Source organism: Simochromis diagramma, unplaced genomic scaffold, assembly GCF_900408965.1.
Source record: "Simochromis diagramma unplaced genomic scaffold, fSimDia1.1 OVJJ01000742.1, whole genome shotgun sequence".
In the NCBI taxonomy this organism is placed as follows: domain Eukaryota; kingdom Metazoa; phylum Chordata; class Actinopteri; order Cichliformes; family Cichlidae; genus Simochromis; species Simochromis diagramma.
In genome coordinates, this window is record NW_024387094.1 from 77,537 (window position 1) to 103,645 (window position 26,109).

The following is a 26,109-nucleotide window of genomic DNA, read 5'->3' on the forward strand; positions in this document are numbered from 1 at the left end:
ATGACTAAATGGAACACATTTTACAGCCAACAGCGCGTCTTGCCAAGCCAAGCGCGGATAATGAGAGTTCTTCGACATCGACGAAATAGTCTCTGCCCTCTGCTCCATCTCACTGGCAATGTCCCTTGATATGCGTGATATGCTGGACATTTTCAGGTCAAAGACGGCCCCAGCAAAATGCCCAGGCGCAAGCACTGTTATTCTTCTCCTCTGTGGCACCTGAAGTGTGAACGTAACATAAAGTGGCCAGCTCTCTGACCAATCAGATAGCTCCTTGCATCCCACAGTGTGGTTTATTTGCATTGCAGCATGATTTTTAAAATGAAGTTGCTAATCCAGATGCTAATCCAAATGTTAATTAATGAGCTAATCTGTTAGTGAACAGAAAAGGAAAATGGATTTTAAAATGAGGAGTGGAAATGCCATTTTAAATTGTGTTTAAAAAAAAACATTTTGAAACTCATTGTTTAAATGTGGAATCTGAAAATGAATTTATTTATTCTTGAATTCATTATTTATGCAGAGAATTCTTTATTTCAGTGTGCGTGGCTCTTGTGGTCTTCCATACTTTATTTCTATTTTATTTTTAACTGCTTTGATTTTCTTTACCTTTCAAAACTGTAACTTGACCTGGAGAGCTCTGCACAAGAATTCCAGCGTGCATGGACTGCTGGTCCTGTACGCAAATGGTAAATAAAAATCTTGACTGCTGAGCCAAACACCAACAAGATTGTTTTTCTCACTCCCCCCAATTTCTCTGCACTGTTTTGTATATCATGTTTGAGTTTGTGTGGTATTTTATCTATCAAATTCCTGAGGCATACTGATGGGTGAAGTGAAACACACACACAGCGTTTGGAGCTGGAATAGCACAAGTTGAGACAGGATCACACTGAAAACCCTTTGGGTGTGGAGTGAATGTGCATTTATGCACTCTTTGAAGAAACTGCAAGTTACAGCCACTGCAGCAGATTTACATCACGTGGTTTCACAGGACGTAGTCTGGACCTCAGCGCTGAGGAGAAGTTCAACCAGCTCTGCTTGCAGACGGCATCCTTCCTGAAAATATTGTTCATCTTCCTAAAACCGGTACTTTTACATTGGCGCTGAAGTTCTACATAAAAACAGCCTGAAATACAAATTGATGTTACCTCACACTTTCCATGTTTCCTTCTACAGAGGAGTGTCCGCTTGAGTAGAGTACCACTCTTGCCAAAGTGCTCACAGGGGGTCATATGATAGTTGGAGTTTCCTCTGTTTTCTCTGTATTGTTGTGCAGTCTTTACCTTACAATATAAAGCACCTTGAGGCGACTGCTGTTTTGATTTGGTGCTATATAAATAACATTGAATTGAAATGATTTTTTCTTTTTTATTTATTTGCTAGTTTACATGAGCCAGCGTGTCTCAGGGAAAACAATATTTAGACCTTTGTTATTTGAAGCCAAGCCTCGCTTATTATTTAGTTCTTTCTTCTCCCTCTCTTAACTGCACTCTCTTACAGTATCCTCACCATTTACCCATCTTACCACAAGGTAAGCATGATTCTTTGTCTGGAGAAATAGTGTGTGTGACAGTGTGCAGGTTACAGATGGTGAACACTGATTTTCACTCATTTGGATTCATTAACATGCATCAAGGAAAGAACAAAACAGGTTGGTGCACATTTTATAAATCTGACAATAATTTTCATGTTGCAGTTATTTGCTACAGCCCGATGTCCCCAGCAGGTCCCTGAGGTCATCTGATCAGGGCTTACTTGCTATGAAACAGACTAAGATGAGAACTAAGGCTGACAGAGCTTTTGCCACTGTGGCCCCGACACGGTGGACTCTCTCCCTGAGATATTAAGAACTGTGGACTCGGTTGTTGTTTTTTAAAAAAAACAACTCAAAACTCACATTTTAAACTGTTTTTGGTTCAATTTCTCCCTGTTTTATATTGTCTGTTTTACCCTTTATTATTTGTTATCTCATGTGCAGCACTTTGTGATTCTGTCTAGAAAGGTGCTACATAAATACAAGTTATTTATTATTTATTTGTTTGTTGTTTTTTGTTGCACACATTAAAACATGTCTTTGCACGTAGAAGTAAATGATGCCCAAGGAGTCTTCTCATATTCAATTCAATTCAATTTTATTTATATAGCGCCAAATCACAACAAAAGTCGCCTCAAGGCGCTTCATAGGTACAGAGAAAAACCCAACAATCATATGACCCCCTATGAGCAGCACTTTGGCGACAGTGGGAAGGAAAAACTCCCTTTTAACAGGAAGAAACCTCCGGCAGAACCAGGCTCAGGGAGGGGCGGGGCCATCTGCTGTGATTGGTTGGGGTGAGAGAAGGAAGACAGGATAAAGACATGCTGTGGAAGAGAGACAGAGGTTAATAACAGATATGATTCAATGCAGAGAGGTCTGTTAACATATACTGAGTGAGAAAGGTGACTGGAAAGGAAAAACTCAATGCATCATGGGAATCCCCCGGCAGCCTACATCTATTGCAGCATAACTAAGGGAGGATTCAGGGTCACCTGGTCCAGCCCTAACTATATGCTTTAGCAAAAAGGAAAGTTTGAAGCCTAATCTTGAAAGTAGAGATAGTGTCTGTCTCCTGAATCCAAACTGGAAGCTGGTTCCACAGAAGAAGGGCCTGAAAACTGAAGGCTCTGCCTCCCATTCTACTTTTAAATACTCTAGGAACAACAAGTAGGCCTGCAGAGCGAGAGCGAAGTGCTCTAATAGGGTGATATGGTACTACAAGGTCAAATTCAAATTTCAAATTCAAATCAAATTCAAATTTTATTTGTCACGTACACAGTCATACACAGTACGATATGTAGTGAAATGCTTGGACAACTGCTCGTGACCTAAAGAAAAAAAAAGGAAAGGGCTATGAATAAGATAGGAAATAAATATGAAAAATTAAAAAGGGTAAATTTTACTAGGAAGGAATAAAATATAAATTAAGGTTAAAAATGAAATAACTGTAAAACACAAATTAGAATGAAGGGTAAATTTAACTGGGAAGAATAAGATAAATATATAAATTAAAGTTGAAAATAAAATAACTGTACAACAAAATACACAATATAGAACTATATAAGAATGTATGAAGAAATCTAAATATAAATAAATATATACACAATAACAGCAGCTGTACAAGTATTAACTGGAAATGAAGAATATAGTGACCAGTGTTGTGCAAAACCAAAGTCCAGAAAGTCCAGTGTGTGTGTAAGAACCATATGTGTGGGTCAGTACTGTGTGGTGGTGTGATTGAGAGACCGTATCGCCTGCGGGAAGAAGCTCCTCCTCAGTCTCTCTGTGTTGGTCTTCAGGGAGCGGAATCGCTTTCCTGACCTCAACAGAGAGAACAGTCTGTTGTTGGGATGGCTGAGGTCCTTCACGATCTTCCTGGCCTTGGTCCAGCACCGCCTGCTGTAGATTGAGTGCAGGTCAGGGAGCTCGGAGCGGATGGTGCGCTCAGCTGACCGCACAACCCTCTGTAGAGCTCGTCTGTCCTGCATGGTGCTGTTCCCGAACCAGGTTAAGATGTTTCCCGCCAGGATGCTCTCTATGGTGCAGGAGTAAAAGTTCCTGAGCATCTTGGAGGGCAGTTGGAAGTCTCTCAAGCGTCTGAGGTGGTAGAGACGCTGTCGGGCCTTTTTCACCACGGTGTTGATGTGACAGGACCATGACAGGTCCTGCGTGATGTGAACTCCGAGGTATTTGAAGCTGTCCACTCTCTCCACTGGGCACTCGTTGATGACGGGGGTCTGGTAGTTCCTCTCCTGCTTAGTGCTGAAGTCCACCATCAGCTCCTTTGTCTTACTGACGTTTAGAAGGAGGTTGTTCCTCTGGCACCAGTTCTCCAGATTCCTAATCTCCTTCAGGTAGGCCGTCTCGTTGTTATCAGAGATCAGGCCCACCACGACGGTGTCGTCAGCAAACTTGATGATGGTGGTGGAGCTGGTAGTGGCCACACAGTCATATGTGTACAAAGAGTACAGCAGGGGGCTCAGAACACACCCCTGGGGGGCTCCAGTGCTGAGAGTGGTGGAGGCTGAGACATGTCCGCCCATCCTTACTGCCTGTGGTCTGCCAGTTAGGAAGTTGGAGATCCACAGACACATAGATGAGCTGAGTCCCAGATGCTCCAGCTTGGTGGTGAGTGTGGAGGGAATTATGGTGTTAAATGCAGAGCTGTAGTCTATGAAGAGCATTTTAACATAATTCCCCCTTCTAGTGTCCAAGTGAGTGAGTGATGTGTGGAGGAGATGAGAGATGGCATCGTCTGTGGAACGATTTGGACGGTAAGCGAACTGTAGTGGGTCAAGTGTGTCTGGTAGTGAAGAAATGATGAAGTCTCTGACCAGGCGTTCAAAGCACTTCATCACTACTGAGGTGAGGGCTACAGGGCGATAGTCATTGAGAGAAGCAGGGTGGGGTTTCTTCGGGACAGGAACAATGATGGACTCTTTGAAGCATGTGGGGATCACCGACTGAGATAAAGAGATGTTGAATATCTCAGTGAACACAGGAGCTAGCTGGTATGCGCAGTCTCTGAGGATACGACCTGGGATGCCGTCTGGTCCTGCTGCTTTCCTGGTGTTCACTCTCTTGAAGGCTCTCCTTACTTCATGCTCGGAGATGACGAGCACGTTTCCGGTGCTGGCAGTATCTTCCTGTCTGCAGCCGTTAGCGCCGCTAACACTAGCATTGTTGGAGACCTTAGCTGCAGCCTCGAAGCGAGCATAGAAAGTGTTCAGCTCGTCTGCCAGAGTCACGGCCGCGTTCGTCATACCGGTTGTTGGTGCTTTATAGTCCGTTATTGTCCTTAGTCCCCGCCACAGGCTCCTAGAGTCACTCTGTTGGAGTTGTGACTCTAGTTTCCTCCCGTAGCGCTGCTTCGCCTCTTTCACCGCCCTCCGCCCGTTATATGACGCGGCTTTGTACGGGTCCATGTCCCCCGTCATGAGTCCCGTGTTGTAGGCAGCGGTGCGGGATCTCAGAGCGTCGCGGATGGTTTTATCCACCCACGGCTTCTGGTTGGGAAACGTTGTGATAGTCGTTGTCTCCACGGTATCATCCGCTAGTTTCCCGATGAATCCCACAACCGCTTCCGTAAACACGTTGACGTCATCGTCGGAGCTGTTTCTGAACATGCCCCAGTCTGCGTCATCGAGTGCGTCCTGTAACGCGGCCACCGATTGATCCGTCCAGCGGGCGACCTTCCTCTGAACCGGAACTTCCTGTTTCAGCCTTTGTTTGTATTTTGGCATGAGGAAGATGGCGGCGTGATCAGATTTGCCAAACGGGGGGCGGGATTGTGCCTTGTAGCCGTCCTTGACCGTAGTGTAGCAGTGGTCCAGTGTCCTTTCACCTCTGGTGGGGCAGGTGATGTGTTGATAAAAGTTCGGCGCTGCGCGTTTGAGGTTGGCGCTATTAAAGTCCCCCGTCACAATAAGCGCAGCGTCCCGGTGTTGTGACCAGCCGACCTCACCGGCGCCATCTTAGACTAGGTCATTAAGATAAGATGGGGCCTGATTATTTAAGACCTTGTATGTGAGGAGCAGGATTTTGAATTCTGGATTTAACAGGAAGCCGAAACAGGAGACATCTGCTCTCTCTTTCTAGTCCCTGTCAGGACTCTTGCTGCAGCATTTTGGATCAGCTGAAGGCTTTTCAGGGAGTTTTTTGGACATCCTGATAATAATGAATCACAGTCGTCCAGCCTGGAAGTAATAAATGCATGAACTAGTTTTTCAGCGTCACTCTGAGACAGGATATTTCTAATTTTAGAGATGTTGCGCAAATGGAAGAAAGCAGTCTTACATATTTGTTTAATATGTGCTTTGAAGGACATGTCCTGGTCAAAAATGACTCCAAGGTTCCTCACCGCGTTACTGGAGGCCAAGGTAATGCCATCCAGAGTAAGAATCTGGTTAGATACCATATTTCTAAGATTTTCAGGGCCGAGTGCAATAACCTCAGTTTGATCTGGATTAAGAAGCAGAAAGTTAGCGGCCATCCAGGTCTTTATGTCTTTAAGACATTCCTGCAGTTTAACTAATTGGTGTGTGTTATCTGGCTTCATGGACAGATAGAGCTGGGTGACATCAGCATAGCAGTGAAAATGTATCTGCCACAAGTTTTTATGACTCCACTTACATTAGAAAAATAATGTGATGGATAAAAGGGAAAACAGGAAAAGAAGACAGGCATGTGGATATTCTATATATTCTGTAAATGTAATAAACTTCATTTCACTTCTCAAATATCACTGTGTGTGTCTCCTATATGATATATTTAACTGACACTTTTTTATTGTAACAACCAACGATTTATACAGGAAACTAATGACTATTAACTAGGTTGCCCAAACTTTTGAATCCACTGTATGTCATGAGGACAAACAGAATTATAAAAGCCATGTATACAGAGCCTCAATTACCTTAAGGCTCTGTATACATGTTTTTAATAGAAGATTAACTGGGATTAGCTGGCAGAGGTTTGGAGCCAAATCCAGGACAAACAACTCTAATAAGATGAAGTGAGCCTTCATTCACACCAAAAACAATTGAATAGTAACAAAGTGTTTAACAAAAAACCCAAAAGACTTCAATGGAGAAACACAAGAGATCACAGTTTGACCAATGAACCATAAAGGAATAAAAATAAAAGCTTCAAACACTACAAATCAAATCCACTGATTAAGAACACAAAGTGAACACAAAACCCTCAGAGATTGACAGCAGCAAACTAAGTGATCATCACTGCACAAAGACATGGAAAAACTGAAAAGTCTAAATATTTCTATGCATGACTCAGGTCACAGCCTGAGATTTTGTGAAAATCTGTTTTCCTATGACTGAGTTTGCTGGCATTAAGCCTGAACTGAGCTGGCGCTGCTTAGCGTCTTGTGGTTTCGCACAAATCATCGATTTATTACCTTGAAGAGCTTTATTTCTTTTATTTGACTTATTTTGTTTGTTTTATTATTAAAGATATTTAAAAGCATGGTGGATGGACAGTGCCTTTCCTGTTTCAAGACAAGCTCAGTTGTCCATTTCTAACCCAACCCAAGCTACAGCCATGCATCAGCACTAACAACAGTTTTGTTTGTTAATTTAGTTTATTTAGTCAGTGCACCCCAGGGCAGCTGTGGCTACAATGTAGCTGTCATCACCAGTGTGTGGATGGCTGGATGACTGAATGTAGTGTAAAGCGCTTTGGGATCCTCAGGGACTAAGTAAAGCGCTATACAAATACAGGCCATTTATTTACAGGGAAATTTTATTTAGTTTTTTATATTTGTATTGCCATTTTATTGCCTAAAATCTAATTTACTAACATAAATTTAACACCGAAAATTTGGATAATTACTGAATCAAAAAATTTCGCAAGACCTGAACTCTTTCATGGAACGGTTCTCCCACAGGGAACGGTTCTAGCTCCGTTCCTCTTCACCATCTACACTGCAGACTTCTCCCACAGCTCCACCCAGTGCTTCCTGCAGAAGTTCTCTGATGACTCTGCAATAGTCGGCCTCATCACTGATGGGGACGACAAGGAGTACAGAGGTCTGACCCAAGACTTTGTGGACTGGTGCCAGCTGAACTACCTCCAGATCAACACCAGTAAAACCAAGGAACTGGTGGTAGACTTCCGCAGGCACAAGCATCCTCCACTGCAACCACTGAACATCCAAGGTATGGACATTGAGGCTGTGGACAGCTACAGGTACCTTGGTGTTCATCTGAACAACAGACTGGACTGGACTCATAACTCAGACGCCCTCTACAGGAAAGGGCAGAGCAGGCTGTACCTGCTGCGGAGACTCAGGTCATTTGGAGTGGAGGGCCCACTCCTGAAGACCTTCAATGACTCTGTTGTGGCCTCAGCCATCTTCAGAAGGGCCAGCTCTGTTCTAGGAGGCCCTCTGGACCCAGTGGAGGTGGTGAGTGACAGGAGAATGGCGGCTAAGCTGTCATCCCTGTTGGACAACATCTCCCACCCCATGCAGCAGACTGTGACAGCACTGAGCAGCTCCTTCAGTGGGAGACTGCGGCACCCACGGTGTGAGACGGAGAGATTTCGCAGGTCTTTCCTCCCCACTGCTGTCAGACTCCACAACAAAGACTTTAACTGATCAAACACACACATCCACACATATGCAATAACACTAAGTGCAATAATCTTTTCTGGCATTGTTATATTTTTACTCAGTTGTATACAGCATTTGCATTCTATCTTTATCTTATTGTATATTTTATTCTATTTTATTCTACTGTATATAGTATTTTATTTTATTCTATTCTGTACAGTTCGAGCCCCGGCTTGGACAGTCTCGGTCGTTGTGTCCTTGGGCAAGACACTTCACCCGTTGCCTACTGGTGGTGGTCAGAGGGCCCGGTGGCGCCAGTGTCCGGCAGCCTCGCCTCTGTCAGTGCGCCCCAGGGTGGCTGTGGCTACAATGTAGCTGCCATCACCAGTGTGTGAATGTGTGGATGACTGGTTGTGTAAAGCGCTTTGGGGTCCTTAGGGACAAGAAAAGCGCTACACAAATACAGGCCATTTACCATTATCTTATTTTTAATTTCTCTATGCTATTTAGGCTGATTGGGACCTGATGAATGTAAAAACAAAGAATCATCTTTTAACCCTAACCTGTAACCCTGATGGAGATTGTGAGAAAAATTATATCCACATATTTTTTAAAGTTTGGTAAAACACTAAGTCCCAAGTCCTAACAATACATCAAAGTCCTCCTGGAACACGTGCTCTTATTGTGAAAATCTGCATGTCTTTTTCCATCAGAGGTGGAGCCCTGACTCCTTCTAGGTAGCAGCTTGCCTGTCTGTCAGTGTAGCAGGTCTGAACTTGGTTGGTGTGAAGCTAAAATTCAGTGAGGAGCTCAGACTTGTGAGAACAAGATGTTCCTGCTCCCTCTCTGATGGATCTAATTGGGTTAGCTGTTAAATTAACTTTCACAGGAGGTCAGGGTGTCCCACAAACATTTTTTTTGATACCGGTACTGGTTTTATTTTGTTGTATTTATCCACGACGGTCCATGAAAATATTATGAGACATAAAACGGTCCGTGGTGCAAAAAAGGTTGGGACCGCTGCTTTAAATGTTTTTTTCAGCTGTAAAAACTTTATTTATACTCCATCACAGTCCTGTACAAATGATAAACACCTTAATAATTTTGTTGATAATCATCACTGATAAAAAAAAAATTACTTTATTATTTTTAATAATACCTGAATCTGCTCAGAAAGCGAAACGCTGAAATGTTAAGTTTCTGATGGTTTTTGACAAAATTACACAGAAACCAACTGTCATGGGCCGGGTCTGGGACCCAGCGTTTGTGTTCATTTTGCACCGTCATCATGTACTTTTGTAGACATGCTAAGTTCTTGTTGTTTTATTATTAGTCAGGGTTTGAGTTGTCTTGTATTTTGATATTCTTTTATGTTGGTAATCTAAAGCTCCTCAGTTGTTATCTTAGTCCTTGTTCATCTTGATCCTTTTGTTTCATCACCCCTTATGTTCCAGTCTCCCTGATTCATGTTGTCAAGTTCGTATTAGGTCTGTCATGTTTATTTTGTAGGAGGCTGCTGTAGGTAGTTTTACTTCCCCGCAGCATCATTAAGTTCATGAGTGTCAGCTGTTTCCCCATGTGTTTTTCCTCCTAATCACCCTTGTGTGTATTTAGTCTGTGTGTTTCTGTTCAGTCATTGTCAGGTTGTCTGTTTTCCTCGCCACACTTTGTCTCATCATAGTCAATCTTAGTTTTTTCACAGCTAGTCATAGTTGTCAAAGTGTTTCATAGTGTTTCATAGAGAGTCATAGTTTTCATGATTTTTGCCTGCAACCAGTTAAAGCTCGCGTTTAGTTCAACCTGCAAGTCCTCTCTCTGCGTCTGCTTCTGGGTCCGGCTTCACAAAGATCGGCGTGCCCCGCCGTGACAGTACCACCTGACCATTATAGACCCAGCGGACATCTGTGACACCAACAGTGTGAAATCACATTCATTCAAAAACAAAGTGCTCGTAATGTGAAAATCTACTTCCTCCCCCTCCCACCGGTGCTGAGATTCGCGTGGAGTCCCGCCTCCTTCCAGGAAGCAGCTCACCTGTGTGTCGGTGTTTAGTCTCAAGCTGTGGAGGGGAGCTTGTTGTTGGTGTGAGAAGAAACTGTAAGTTTGCTTTGTTTCCTCCTTTAACAGTTTATCTTTATGAACTTTAGGACCAGAATGTGAAGTGAGACATGTTTATTTACGTAACATTAAACAAATCAGATTTATGATCTGAATTTGAGTGTAATGAAACAAACTCTCAATATGTGATAGTGTTTTTATAGCTGTATTAAATAACAAGTTGTTACTGTTGATGCTTCACAAAAGATGGTGAAAATGGCCTGTATTTGTATAGCGCTTTACTAGTCCCTAAGGACCCCAAAGCACTTTACATATCAGTCATTCACACACTGCTGATGGCAGCTACATTGTAGCCACAGCCACCCTGGGGCGCACTGACAGAGGCGCCCTAGGGTGATCATGTGTGCTGCAAACTGAAACTATGTTGCGTGCAGTGACTAGTTTTTCTAGTTTGAACTTCTGTAACGAATCTTTCCTTTGCTGAAAACAAACATAATTTAAGGCAGCTTTGTTTCTTAAACTTTGTGTTCTTTTTTCTTGGGTTCCCCTCAATAAGCAGCCCATGACCAGAAACATGTGAGGTTCAGCTCCGAGATCCATAAACCGATCACATTGTTTTTATCTGAAAGCTTAAATCAGATTCAACACGAGTTACATCTTGAAGTGTGTTCTCTATATCAGAGAAAACAGAGCTGATAAACATGTTTTCATATTAGTGTCATGTTTCGGCTGTGTACAGGCAGGAGACGGACCCAAACGCAAAACTCACGAAAACGAAATTAAACTCAAAAAGCTGCTTTATTGCAGAATGGCATTGTTGAAAACTAATCTGGGACACGGGTAAACTGAAACACAGCCATGAGGGAGACTACGACACTGACAAAGAGAAACACAGGGCTTAAACAGAGGGATAATGAGGGAATGAGACAAAGAAGGAGAGCACAGCTGGGAGTAATCAGGCTGGACCAGCCAAGGGAAGCAAAACTAGAAACACTCACATGAGACATGGACCTTCAAAAAAAAACAAAAAAAAAAAAAAAAAAAAACACAGGAAACACACTAACTGAACTCTAAACATGCAAACTTAACAGCAACTGAGAAGACAGAACATAGGAACCTGAAACATGGTACAAAAAGGCCACAGTAGACACAACATTGAACACTGTATATTACACTTGTGTAATATTACAAAGCCAAAGAACTAAACTTATGATAACCATAACTGAAATCTAGTCAAGTATTTTATTTATTTATTGTCATTGTCAAAGAACAATGAAATTGCGTTTGGGGCTTCCGTACAACCCGTAAAAAAAAAACAAATACCCCTTAAAACCCAAGTGTAAATATTTAACCCAGTGTGACTTCAGTGCAATGCATCTAGGGAAACAAGAAACAGTACAACAAAGGACTCAAAACATAATCCATAACATAAAAACATAGGAAGCCTAATAAGCTTCAACATACACTATAAACATCAAAAGAACTAAAACTCAAAACACTGGGTCATAGGACCCAGGATCGTGACAATTAGCACCTGTAGGTTCTCTAGAACACTCAGAAAAATAAAGGTGCCAACTGGAACCAAAAGTGGTTCTTTAGACTGATGCCATAGAAGAATTTTTTTTTTGGTGCCACAAAGAACCTTTCAAACAATGGTTCTTTGAAGAAACATTTCTTTCAGTGGTTCTTTGGGGCACCTTTAATGGTTTTTTTAAAGAACCATTTTTTAAAAAAAATCCTTCAAATGGTTCTTTGGGGCACCTTTAATGGTTTTTCAAAGAACCTTTTTAAAAATGGTTCTTTAAAGAACCATTTTTAAAAAGGTCCTTCAAATGGTTCTTTTAAAGAACCATTTTAAAGAACCTTTTTTCAGTGGTTCTTTAAAGAACTATTTTAAATCTTTCAAAATAAAATGCATCATAAATTGAATTTGAGTAGGGTAAAATAAATACGAGCAGAGCATAGACATGTATTAATGGTTTATTGTCATTTTGTAGTTACCAAAAGACAAAAAGGCATTTTAACCCTCAGCACAACATCACTACTAATACATGTCACATATTAGTGTTTTAAACAGTAATAATTAAATATATTTGCTATACTATAAATACTAGCTACAGATAACACAACAATACATGTATTGTTTAATTAAGAAAACAGAAAGTGATAAAAAAAAAACCATTAGAAATAGCTTCATAATAGACCAATAAAACACATTTTCATCAGCAGATGTTTGCATGTTCAGTAAAAACATTTCAACAACAAGTTTATGATTAAAATGATCAATGAACTTCAGCCTTACGCTATGTAATGTAAGTTTCATGTTGTACTCATGGTCCTTTGTTAGTCCAGTTTAGGACAATGTCTCTGACGTATGTTTCATATCAAACATATGTCATATCAAAACAAGCCCACACCTGCAGTTGTTTCAGTTTTTGCACTGGTGTTTCCTGTCAGCTGGTCAACCTCACTCAGGCGGACATGTATATCAGCCAACCAAACGACAAGTTCCTCCCTTTGTGCTTCAAACCCCTCCCACTCTGAGACAAGGAGCTGAAAGAGAGAGAAAAGAGTCAATTATAAAGAAGAGAGAAAAGTGAAACCCTCCTCAGAAGGTCTGACTCGCATACCTGCAGTTGACCTGTGATGGACTCCAGTTTGGCGTTCACGTCATCCCTCGCCGATGCCAACAGCCGAGTCTGCAAGGTGTCCTGGAAGAGCCGAGTTAATGTTAGACTCCTCCTGGTCAGGCTCTCCAGCTGGATGAGCCGAGGTCTCCCCTCTCGCCGCTGCCTCTGAACACAGAAACACAAATTGCATCTGAAGCAGGAGGTGCAGATTTTTTGTGCTATTCTTTTCTAAATCCAGGCTAGATCACGTGGAGGTATTTAGAAAACTTTTTTGGCCAGCGGACGACTGTTGTCTTGCAGAAAGTCAAATGAAACATATGCGATACACAATTCACAAGAACACATTATAAAAAATAAGTCCAGTTCTTGCCTGATTTCAAGTGAAATCTGCATCAAAACAGGGTGACAGAAGTAAAACGAGTGCACAAAGCCTCACTTTGTACAAGCCTGCTATTACAGTTCTCCTCTATGCAGACGACTTTCCTGTTTTCAAGGCACAACTTGGATCTGCTGTACGAATCTTATGGATACACACTAAATGAAACAATAGTGTGCATGACTCCAGATTCTGATCCCTCATCCTAATATGGTCCCAACATAGCAACAGCATTAAAGCAAATGTTGAGGCTTCAAAATACAAAGTCCATAAACCAACGGCTGACATGGGTTTTATCATAAGGGTGATAAATATACAGATTTCAGTCTGTCTTAGAGATTTGATGTTCATTTACCTGCAGATGCACTATACGTACCTGCTCCATGGTTTTTCACAACATTTTGCACATCACTATTAAATACAGGAAGTAGGTGAACTAAAACAAGTCATCTTTCTTTGTGAGAGGACCATATTAATGAAACAAATCTCAATGACATCATAGGGATCCCTAAAGATGCTCCTGCTGCTTCTCTTCCTCCTCATCCAAAGCTTCCTTCTCCTTGTCCTCAACTTCCATCCAATTGTAACTCAACCTAATTGTGTTTCTCCCCCTCCTCTTCCTCATTTTGTTGGAGCTGTGAACACAATTAATGTGAATCTGGATTAATTTGTGCAAACAAGAAAAATCTACAGCTTTTTGGTCAGAGGTGCTCTTGTGATTTAAGCCGGGTAGAGTAGATTTATGTGTTGATGCTACCTGCTTCAGCTCTGGCTGCTGAGTGATATTTACACCCTGGCTGGATTACAAAATTTAACCATGTGCTCAACTTTGGCCCAGCGTTGATACCTCTTGTTAGTATAACGACCTCTTCTTAGCTTGTATGTATGATGTATGATGGTGGATAAATAAAATATACAAAAAAAACCTAACTATAGTACAAAAGAACATCTATCTTGGAAACATCAAATGACCGGAGCATAACTTGTCAACTAGTCTGAAACTAAGTTATGCAGGAACAGTCAAAGACACACCTTCTCATGTCACATTTCTATATAATTAGATTAGACAATAAAGAGTTATCTAATCTAATTATTCATTCAAAACACTTATGCATAGCTGTATTTTATACAGCTCTTACAGAATTCAAAGTACAGGTTCATGTGAGTATTTAATGTACGGCTCAGATCTACAGACTTTCAGAGTTTCTAGAGCAGACACAGAGCTCACGCCACAACAGGCTTCAGGCGCCATTTTAGTGACTTTAACAATATATTAAATTTTAATTCCGGTCTAGCTGACATTAGGTTATGTACGCAGCACGCAATTGAACCACATATTTTAGAAGCCAAAGGTTCAAATTAGCTGGGAGCAGCTTCACTTAATTATAACAGTGGTTTTGTTAGGAAAGCAGTTGGATACTAAATTGCGCTGACCTCAACGGCTAACGTATCTAGCTAATCGCTACTGTTAGCACAACATTAACAGCAAGCTACAATGACGAGTAACAAAAACCAAACAGTAAAGGTTTCAATGAAAATGTTTTACCTTTTCCAACAGTCCCAGAATCCACAGCTTCAAAGTCCAGCAGGTACTGAAGACTGTTATCCGTTTCGCTGTCACCGTCCGTGAGAAAGAGTTTTTTTTTCCCCCCGAAAGTCAAGGCCCGCCACTCGCGCACTCTGTCTGCGCATGCGCATCCCAACGACTGACCCCCTCCGTCCGCTCCCGGGAGGTTATAGTTGACGTGTTCTGACATCACTCTCTCTCTCTCTCTCATTTATTTGGCTCGAAACACATATTAACAAATTGCTCAGTGATGAACAACTACTGTTACGTTCTAGGTCTAGGCGTGCCCTGAACGCAACAAAACATTGGCCCACTCACACTCCACTCGAGCAAGAACACAAACAACAATCTGTTTTAAAATGCTAAGCAGCCATTTATTTGCTTCAGCAGTGAGCAGTGCCAAAACTAACAAACAAAACTCCCTAATGGTCCCTACGCTTTCCTACCCAAACTGAAAACTAGTGATGGCCCGCTTGAAGCTGACGCTCCGGAGCGTGTGTCGAAAAAAACAACACACTGGTTCAGAAGCACTGTGTCGAGGCTTGCTTCGTTTGGCAAAAGTCACGTGACCAGTGACGTCCGAAGCTTCATTACGCACGTAACTGCTTCGGTACCTGATTCAAACGGATATAAGGAAGTGAATCATCCACGGGATTCGTGGAGTGTGTTGATGGTGACAGATAGCGACGAGGTGATCATTCCACTGACAGATATGGAGCCAGCGAGGAAGAGAGGACGTTCTGGCATGTGGGAATATTTTGAGATGATTTTGCTTAATTCATTTTATCTGCCGAAGTGAAACACCTGAAATGTCCAAAATCATGTTTTCATAATGGAAATATCATTACAGCATATGACTTTAGGAACGCTTCCATGGGAATTAAAGCTAATGAAGACTAAAAAATGTATTTGACACTATACGTACATTACATTGCTACAGTTTAGAAAATCATTTTGTTTATTGTTTTTAGGTGATAGTCTGCAGGACCCAGGAATACCTGCATATCTACCAGCTTGCAGTGTGGTTCCTGCACTCCACAGCCTCTTCTGTTCCATGCAAGTGGATTTTCTCCAGGGCAGGAGAAACTATTTCTAAGAAAAGAAACAGACTCAGCCAGCGCACAGTAACACTAATCCTCTTTTTAACTGTAAATAACAAAAGGTCTACCTGACATAGATCATGTTTTTACTTTGCAAGTTCTTGATTAGGGGTGGGTTTTGATTATCGCTTTTCTGATTACAATCCATGCTAAATTTCATAACTCTCTGTTTACATCTCTAATTAAGTCTCACATGTGTCAGCTTTCTTTTAATAGATACGAAATGATGGATATATACTGATACATGACCAGAATTGTAATATTTCTGACTGAGGCAAAACTTTCCAGATTCCAATCAAATTGAATCGGATCCTGTATCGAATCAAAATGATTCTACAAATCAGTAACGATGCAGCCGTACTCAGCTTCCTAAGCATTTTCCCTTTCCAGTTCACAATCAATCCCACCCCTAGGTCAAAAATATGTATAGGACAATTGGCCTCATCTAATATTTTGTATGAACCTGTCCAGCTGTGATTAAATGACAAGTAGATGGAGGCAGGACTCCACAGCAGGGGCATACTCCATAATGTGCTGTGCGTTATCATATGTATATTATATATATTGCTCACTTATTGTATTTACCAACATCAAGGAGTTATGAGCAAAGAAAGGCCACACCATAGTGCATGTTTAAATAGGGAAAGTTTATTGATCAAAATGTATTACGCAAATACGCATTACATTTTTTTCAGCCCCCCAATCGAGAAAACAAAACCAATTACATGTTCAAAGCAATGGAACGGTGGCCCAATATCAGAGAGAACGCCACTCTTGAGTGAGCAGTGATGATTGAGCAGTCCGTTTTATTTTGCAGATTCAAGCTGCTCTTCAAAATTTTCACCACCAGATGTCACCGGAGAGGACTGTTGAAAAGCTTCGAGTAATGAACCGTTTTTCAATACAAGCTTCAGTGCTTCGGAAAGCTTCATTTGGCTATCACTACTGAAAACCAAACAAAAGACAATTCCCTTACCCAACTTGCTGCATGAAAAACAGGAGAAAACTTAAAAATGGCTTCTCACGCCTACTAGGCTGCTGCAGTGAACAATATATACAAGGTGGGAAAAATACTCAATTGCTACTTTACAAATCTATTTACAGCTATTTACAAAACTACGATACCAACACTACAATGATCACAACCCATGACAAACTGAAACACAGGGCTTAAATACATAGAGGGAGCAATCAGGGAATGGACAACAGGAGGGAAACACAGCTGGGGCAAATCAGAACTGACGAGACAAGGAAGCGTAAACTGAACACACTGAGATAAGACAGAACTTCAAAGTAAAACAGGAAACACATAACAGTCACGCCTAAAACAAAACACTGACAACATTGGATCGTAACACTACTCAGATCATTTACCTAAGCAGTGTACATTCTGTTGTGTAATTGTTATTTACTTGTATTATATAATTTGACTTTACATACTGCTGGGTGGTTTGTAAAGTTTACAATAACTAGCATTATCATTATGCTATATTTTCAAAAATATATAATAATCTCAAAAGTAATGCCTTGGAGTAGAAAATAGTAATGTTTTATTAAAATTTAAAACTAAAGTACAGTATTTGAATGTGTGTATTGTCTCTACTGTTTGTTAACTCACCATATTCATAAGAACAATAGATGTTCTTATGTTTCAGGTTCATGGGCCAGACGTGGCCGTCAAAAAGGCCACGTGGGTCTGTTTGTTAACTCACCATATTCAGTTTGCAGGGTTAGGGGTGTGTGTGTGTGGGGGGGGGGTTAAGGTCTTTAGGCTTTCACCCCCACCCCTGCCACCAGTATAATTTTTAAGCAAATATTTCTAACTTTTATTTGAATATTAGGTTTCCTACCATGTTCTCTTAAAGGGTAATTGCCAGGTAATCCGCCCTCCCCCTTCGCACACACATGCACACAAAGAAAACACACAGTATAATTCACAGCCTCGTTATGGTGAATAAATATTTATGCCATTTACACCATCAAACTTAGATTGCTAAGGATGAAAAACTTTTTGTTCTTTAAAGAACCATTTGTAATAGCTGAAGAACCAGCCACAAAATAAAAAGGTTCTTTGACGTATGATGGTTCTTTAAAGAACCATGAAGACATCTGAAGAACCATTTAAGAACCATAATTTTTCTGAGTGCATATCGAGACTATCTCTCCATACTAGAGCTGGGCGATATATCGAGTTTTTAAAAAATATCGATATATTTTTATACGAGATATAAGCTGTGACAATATCCTTTATATCGATATAGTCTATGTTACGTTATAATTATAGATGTGGAGCCGCAAGTTTGCCTCTCTTTCGTCCACTTTCGTCTTTACGCAACGTTACTCGGCCTCGCCTCTCCTTCACTGAACACAACTCCCCCTCCTCCCCCATTGCTTCACCTGCAAGAAGCGACAACATGGACACGGCAAATCTCCATTAGCGAGTTACTGCGCATCGCCCCGTGCGTGGGGCTGAATGGCGTCAACGTGTTAGCTAGCTAACCACACTAACAAGCTAACCACGCTAACGCCATGCAGCCCAGAGGTGCTGCACGGCTTAAAATCCTTTCATTCTCTCAAAAGTTGACAGCGCGCCTTTTGTATGAATTCTGGTTGTGCTTGATGGCCGCAAACCGATTTTATGTGGAACACGGCGCTGAGCAATCTGTCAAAAATGTTTTAGTACGACTTTGCTAAGCTACGGAGCTGCACCGCTTGATGGATTGTCGGAGCATTACGGCTGAGCCTCGCGGAGTGATACGTACTGTGCTTCAATGTAATATTACCTTACTGTGTGTAAGGACCATAAATGGGACCTGTTAAGAGATGTGGTTACGAAGAGGATTTCAAACTCCAGCCTGTCAGTCACACAGTAGAAGTTGGGAACAGAGCAGCTATGAAATCTGTCTCTTTGTTATTATGCTCAGCGTCTTTTAGTTTACATTTTGATCGTGGCATGTGGATATTCTTTAAGACACTCCAGCACCCCCCGGTTACATCCCACAGCGCATGTATCAAACAGCTGTGCAGACGTGACACCGGTGATCGTTTGATCTCCACTTGTGTTGTGTGTGTGTGTGAGTGCTTTGCGTTGAGAGTGCTGTATGTTTGTGCGTCCGTCAGGCGCATGTTCCGGCATAGTCTGTGGGCGGTGCCTCACCCCTTTCCCCTGCTAGCCTCGGCACTCCCCAGGTAGCCCTGGTATTCCCCTGGTGTGCCCTGCTATCCCTTAGCTTGGTTCCCCTTAGCTGGCCCTTAGCTTTCCCCTTGGTTGGTGTCCCTTCCCCGGTTTATCGCCTCAAAATAGGCTTGTGCACCGGTCGGACCACGCTGTGCAGCTGTGCACTAGCAAGTAGTTCGGCTACAGTGTGCCAACACAGCAGGGACACGGCTTCAGCGTTCAAGCATACGCTGTCGTCTGGGCACTGTGCAGCTCGGCTGCTATGTATGTGAACACAGAGGAAATACGTCTCCAAAAGTTGATTCTGTTCATCTGGACGTAGCGTTTTGTGGGAGAGACGTTTCGTCACTCATCCAAGTGATTTCTTCAGTCTCACCTGACTGCAGGTTTCACCAATCTTATAAACAGTACATTTTGCATAATGACTGAATGACATAATGACTATGTTTGCCAAAAGCACAGCAACGCAAACAAGAGCAGAACTCACCAGGCTAGTATCGATCCTATACCGAGTACAATCAATATTTGGATCAGTCTGCCCACCACTAACATTAAACAGTGGTGACAGATGGCCCCGCCCCTCCCTGTGCATGATTCTGATGAAGGTTTCTCTGTAAAAAGGGAGTTTTTCCTTCCCACTGTCACCAAGTACTTATTCATAGGGGTTGTCTGATTGCCAAGACTTTCTCCAGAACACTGTAGGGTCTTTACGGTATAACACACAGAAGATGATTTAGTGATATATTAATAAACCTGAATTGATTTTTTTTTTCCTAGGATGTTTGCTTAGATTGATTTTCTCTTGTATTTTTTTTCCAGGTGTCATCACATATGTTTAATCCTCATTATCATGGCAACACAGTGAGTAGCACCAACCTAAGTAATTTAAACAAGTGAAGTAATCATGAGCTCTATACTCTACACATAATGGGGCACAGATGAATGTGTTACGCAATTATTAGGTATAAATGTTTGGGGAATTTTTTTTATTTTTTTGAATAAAAAAGGTTGTTTTCTTTCCTTTTTTTTTTTTGCTTTCTTGCTTCTAATGCTGACGCTGTCAGACATGATAACTGTGTATTAACTGTAGAAATAATAATGCATTCATATCAGTGGAACATTTACAGTGAGAGAATTCTTGATTTCATTTATTGGTAGAGTACACTACAGTGAGAGTTCATACATACAGTTCACACATTAACACAGCAGAAAAGTAAACTGAACAGCAGCTGAGACTTTAACTGATGTTATGAGGAAAAGGATGAAAAATCATTCTCCATATTTGAGAAGCCAAGTTTCAAAGTCTGAACCTTCAGCAGAAAAATTCTGACAGAACACAAAACACTTGTGTAAAATATCTCTGCAGGAAATATGAGAGCATCATCTCCAAGAGTGATCAGAGATCTGATGGACCTCCTGCTGTCTACCAGCTGAGACCAAAGAAACAGAAGTTTGGAACAAGAATGACTGTTGGAGAAAAAAATCCAAACAAGACAAACAGAACCATCTTACTGGTGGGAGAAACAGGAGCAGGAAAATCCACACTGATCAATGCTCTGCTCAACTACACCATGGGAGTGAAGTGGGAGGATAGAGTCTGGTTTATGATCGCAGAGGAGGAGAGAAGAAGTCAGACATCAGATGTGATCGTGTACGAGATCTTTGGTTTTGAAGATGTAACTCTGCCCTACTCTCTGACCATCATCAATACTCCTGGATATGGAGACACCAGAGGGACTGAACATGATGACATCATCAGTCACAGATTATTGGACCTGTTTCAATCAGATGATGGAGTCCATGAAGTTCATGCAGTGGGTCTAGTGATGAAGGCGAGTGAAAATCGACTGGGTGACCGACTGCTGTATGTCTTTGATTCAGTGATGTCTCTGTTTGGAAAAAACTTGGAGAAAAACATTGTAGCTCTGATCACACACTCAGATGGAAGCAGGCCTAAAAACCCTCTTCAAGCTCTTGAAGATTGGAATATTAAATGTGCCAAAAAAGGGAAGAATCAGCCAGTTTACTTCCTGTTTGATAACTGCCAGCTTGAAGATGAGGAAGAAGAATTTCTGAAACTAAATTTTGAAAGATCAGAGAGAGGAGTGAGAGAGTTCACAGCCTTCCTGAAAGAAAGTACACCTGTGCAGCCAGAGACAACTCCTGAAGTGTTAAAGGAAAGAATCAGACTGACAGCCTGCATCCAAAACCTGCAAGAAAGAATCAGATTCACTGAAGTGAAACAGAGAGAGATGAAACAGACTCGGGAAGCTCTGCAGAAGAATGAAGTGGTCACTCCATGTGTTGTTTTTAAACATAAAGAACCTATCAGAGCAGAGACGTGTGGGCCGGGTTTGAAAGCAGCTGTCAGCTGTACAGTCTGTGAGGAGAACTGTCACTATCCTGGATGCACAGTGCCCTTAAATCACTGTGAGGTCTTTAGAGATGGTCTCTGCACGTCATGCACCAACAAGTGTCCTGCATCAGTGCATGTGAAAGGAAAGAGGAGATATGTGACCAGGATAAGGAGAGGTCAGAAAAATGAACCACCAGCAGAAGACAAGGATGTTGATTTACTTGGAAAGGAAATGAAACTGCTGGCAGCAGAGAAGTCCCAGTTCCTGGACGAGTCCTACCAGCATGCTGTCAGACTGGAGGAAATCGCTCTGAAAGCTGATTCAGCATCCACTGTTGTCCACTTGGACTTCCTGATTGAGAAGATGAAGCAGAAAGGAGACACAGAGAAGGTCCAGAAACTGGAGGAGATAAGAAGGAGAGAGGATGAAGAAGCACTGTGGTATGTCAAACTGAGAGCACTTGCAGAACAATGACTGTAGTTTATAATTATTGTTAAAATATGTAATTCATTTAAATTTTAATTACAGTAATTATAAATAATTGGTATTTTTGTTTCAAAAGTATATGATAATTGTGAGAGAAAGGGTACAGATTATTATCAATGTTGAATCCTTTTTCAAACACATCAGTGTTTCTCTTAGCGTGACACTATTCAATTCAATTCAATTCAATTCAATTTTATTTATATAGCGCCAAATCACAACATAAGTCGCCTCAAGGCGCTTCATAGATACAGAGAAAAACACAACAATCATATGACCCCCTATGAGCAAGAACTTTGGCGACAGTGGGAAGGAAAAACTCCCTTTTAACAGGAAGAAACCTCCAGCAGAACCAGGCTCAGGGAGGGGCGGGGCCATCTGCTGCGACCTGTTGGGGTGAGAGAAGGAAGACAGGATAAAGACATGCTGTGGAAGAGAGACAGAGGTTAATAACAGATATGATTCAATGCAGAGAGGTCTGTTAATACATAGTGAGTGAGAAAGGTGACTGGAAAGGAAAAACTCAATGCATCATGGGAATCCCCCGGCAGCCTACGTCTATTGCAGCATAACTAAGGGAGGATTCAGGGTCACCTGGTCCAGCCCTAACTATATGCTTTAGCAAAAAGGAAAGTTTGAAGCCTAATCTTGAAAGTAGAGATAGTGTCTGTCTCCTGAATCCAAACTGGAAGCTGGTTCCACAGAAGAGGGGCCTGAAAACTGAAGGCTCTGCCTCCCATTCCACTTTTAAATACTCTAGGAACAACAAGTAGGCCTGCAGAGCGAGAGCGAAGTGCTCTAATAGGGTGATATGGTACTACAAGGTCATTAAGATAAGATGGAGCCTGATTATTTAAGACTGTGGCGAGAATAAGGCACGGCGGGACCACGGAGCAACATTGCGAGCCATCTTTATTTACATCTCACCACAACAATCCCCAAACCCCTTAGTCCCCGTGTTTTTAACTAGGCGGGCGTGATTAAGGATGCCGTGCAGGTGCGTCCGCCCTCCCTGCACGGCACCGCAGACCACGCCCCACCACATACCCCCATCGCCCGATTGAGGCCGGGGAACCATCCGGCCGAACCTACTCCCCCACCGCCAGTGGGAAAGGGAATCAGCCCAGACAGCCGGCGCCCCGGCCAAGCGACGGGGAGGTGCGAGTTCAGGTGGCCGCCCACGAATCCAGCGGCGCAGGCCAAGCTGGTACGGAAGTCGGACACGTGGCAGGTGCACCCGGCGCGGCCGGCACAGTCGTGAGCCCCGGCTCACAGGTGACTGGGCAGAGGTGTGGTGTGTACTGGCCTCTGGTGGTGATGAGGTCGGTCTGGTGAGCACAGCGATCTCAAGCGTGGCGCACGCCTCGCTCGCCAGTTCCACTCGAGCAGGCTCCCCTGGCACGGGGACCTCCAGCTCCTTGCGCGGCCCATTCATCACCGCTGTCGCTCCCCGCTGGAGCAGCCCATTGCGCGACTCCTCCGTCACTACCCCCTCCGCCGCCACTCCCGGCTCGCGCAGCCCCTCACACAGCTCCTCCTCCGCCGCTGCTGCTCCTGCTGCTGCTTCCGGCTCAAGCAGCCCCTCCCGCGGCTCCTCTTCCTCCAGCCGGCACATACCCTCGCGCGCCTCGTCTTCCGCCTCCGGTTGGAGCGGCTCATCCACCACTCCCGGCAGGAGCAGCCCTTCACCCGGCTGTTCCCCCTCCTCCGGCAGGCGCATATCCCCGCACGCCTCGTCTGCCACCTCCGGCTGCTGAGGTGCCTCACGCGGCTCCTCCACCGCTTCACTGTCCTTGGGACACACCTGTGGGGGTGGCGCCCAGGCCCAGAGCAGCGCCGCCAGCTCCCCAATCCTTTCCAGGTGGCGCTCGGACTGGTCCTGCAGCTCTTCCTGCTGGCGACGCACCTCTGCTGCCTGCTCCCGCTGGGCGGCCGCCATTTTGGCCACCCTCTGGGCCAGCTCCTGCATTCCCTGACTCCGATAAGGACCCACCATGCTGCCTCCTGGGTTTCGGCACCAATGTGGTGAGAATAAGGCACGGCGGGACCACGGAGCAACATTCCGAGCCATCTTTATTTACATCTCACCACAACAATCCCCAAACCCCTTAGTCCCCGTGTTTTTAACTAGGCGGGCGTGATTAAGGATGCCGTGCAGGTGCGTCCGCCCTCCCTGCACGGCACCGCAGACCACGCCCCACCACAAAGACCTTGTATGTGAGGAGCAGGATTTTGAATTCAATTCTGGATTTAACAGGAAGCCAATGAAGGGAAGCCAAAACAGGAGAAATCTGCTCTCTCTTTCTAGTCCCTGTCAGGACTCTTGCTGCAGCATTTTGGATTAGCTGAAGGCTTTTCAGTGAGTTTTTTGGACTTCCTGATAATAATGAATTACAGTCGTCCAGCCTAGAAGTAATAAATGCATGAACTAGTTTTTCAGCGTCACTCTGAGACAGGATATTACTAACTTTAGAGATGTTGCACAAATGGAAGAAAGCAGTCTTACATATTTGTTTAATATGTGCGTTGAAGGACATGTCCTGGTCAAACATGACTCCAAGGTTCCTCACAGCGTTACTGGAGGCCAAGGTAATGCCATCCAGAGTAAGAATCTGCTTAGATACCATATTTCTAAGATTTTCAGGGCCGAGTACAATAACCTCAGTTTTATCTGAATTAAGAAGCAGAAAGTTAGCAGCCATCCAGGTCTTTATGTCTTTAAGACGTTCCTGCAGTTTAACTAATTGGTGTGTGTCATCTGGCTTCATGGACAGATAGAGCTGGGTGTCATCTGCATAGCAGTGAAAATGTATGCTATGTCTTCTAATGATGCTGCCTAAGGGAAGCATGTATAATGTAAACAGAATTGGTCCTAGCACTGAACCCTGGTGAACTCCATAATTAACCTTACTGTGTGAAGAGGACTCTCCATTTACATGCACAAATTGGAGTCTATTAGATAGATATGATACAAACCACTGCAGCACAGTACCTGTAATACCTATAGCATGTTCTAATCGCTCTAATAGGATATTATGGTCAACAGTATCGAACGCTGCACTGAGGTCTAGCAGGACAAGCACAGAGATGAGTCCACTGTCAGAGGCCATAAGAAGATCATTTGTAACCTTCACTAAAGCTGTTTCTGTGCTGTGATGAGCTCTGAAACCTGACTGAAACTCTTCAAATAAACCATTCCTCTGCAGATGATCTGTTAGCTGTTTGACAACTACTCTTTCAAGGATTTTTGATATGAAAGGAAGGTTGGAGATTGGCCTACAATTAGCTAAGACTGCTGGGTCTAGAAATGCTTTTTGAGTAAAGGTTTAACTACAGCCAGCTTGAAGGCCTGTGGTACATAGCCGATCATTAGAGATAGGTTGATCATATTTAAGATCGAAGAATTAATTAATGGCAGGACTTCTTTGAGCAGTTTTGTAGGAATGGGGTCTAAAAGACACGTTGATGGTTTGGAGGAAGCAATTATTGAAGTTAACTCAGAAAGATCAATTGGAGAAAAAGAGTCTAACTTAACATCAATGGTACTAAGAGTAGCTGTAGATAATATTACATCTGTGGGATAATTACTGGTAATTTTTTCTCTAATGATAAAAATTTTATTTGTGATGAAGTTCATGAAGTCATTACTAGTTAACGTTAAAGGGATGGTTGGCTCAAAAGAGCTCTGACTTTTTGTCAGCCTGGCTACAGAGCTGAAGAGAAACCTGGGGTTGTTCTTATTTTCTTCAATCAGTGATGAATAGTAAGATGTTCTGGCTTTGCGGAGGGCTTTCTTATAAAGCAGCAAACTATTTCTCCAGGCTAAATGATGATCCTCTAGATTTGTGACATGCCATTTCCTCTCCAGATTACGAGTCATCTGCTTTAGGGTACGTGTTTGAGAATTATACCACGGAGTCAGGTACTTCTGATTAGAGACCTTAGTTTTCACAGGAGCTACAGTATCCAGAGTCGTACGTAGTGAGGAGGTGAAATTATTAACAAGATAATCGACCTCTGTTGGAGTAGCGTTCAGATAGCTAATGAAATACATTTCTGTAATTGTTGAAGAGGTTGACAGAAAGCTGATTTTCATGGCTGGATTTGAAGGCTAGCTATAGAAATCTATTTTTTCTCAGATTGATTCCAGTTTCTTTATGTGTTTTGTGTGAACATGGAAAAAAAGACCAATAAAGACAAATTAACATCAGGTCGAAAGGAAGGAGAATTACAATAAAATCAATAATTTAGT

The 26,109-nt window shown here is 42.7% G+C and overlaps 1 protein-coding gene and 1 long non-coding RNA gene across 2 annotated transcripts in view; both read left to right on the forward strand.

Annotated features, from left to right (window-relative positions):
• Nucleotides 1-9,804: 9,804 nt before the first annotated feature.
• Nucleotides 9,805-16,551, forward strand: LOC120742811. Its single transcript, XR_005697968.1, has 2 exons — nucleotides 9,805-10,205; nucleotides 12,624-16,551. It is a non-coding gene; the product is annotated as an uncharacterized LOC120742811 (long non-coding RNA).
• Nucleotides 16,552-18,511: 1,960 nt separating this feature from the next.
• Nucleotides 18,512-26,109, forward strand: part of LOC120742800 — a 48,234-nt gene continuing 40,636 nt past the window's right edge. Inside the window, 2 exon segments of the mRNA XM_040046238.1 lie at nucleotides 18,512-19,878; nucleotides 20,384-21,814. Of these exon segments, the coding sequence (XP_039902172.1) occupies nucleotides 19,868-19,878; nucleotides 20,384-21,814 (1,442 nt within the window). The 5' untranslated portion in view covers nucleotides 18,512-19,867.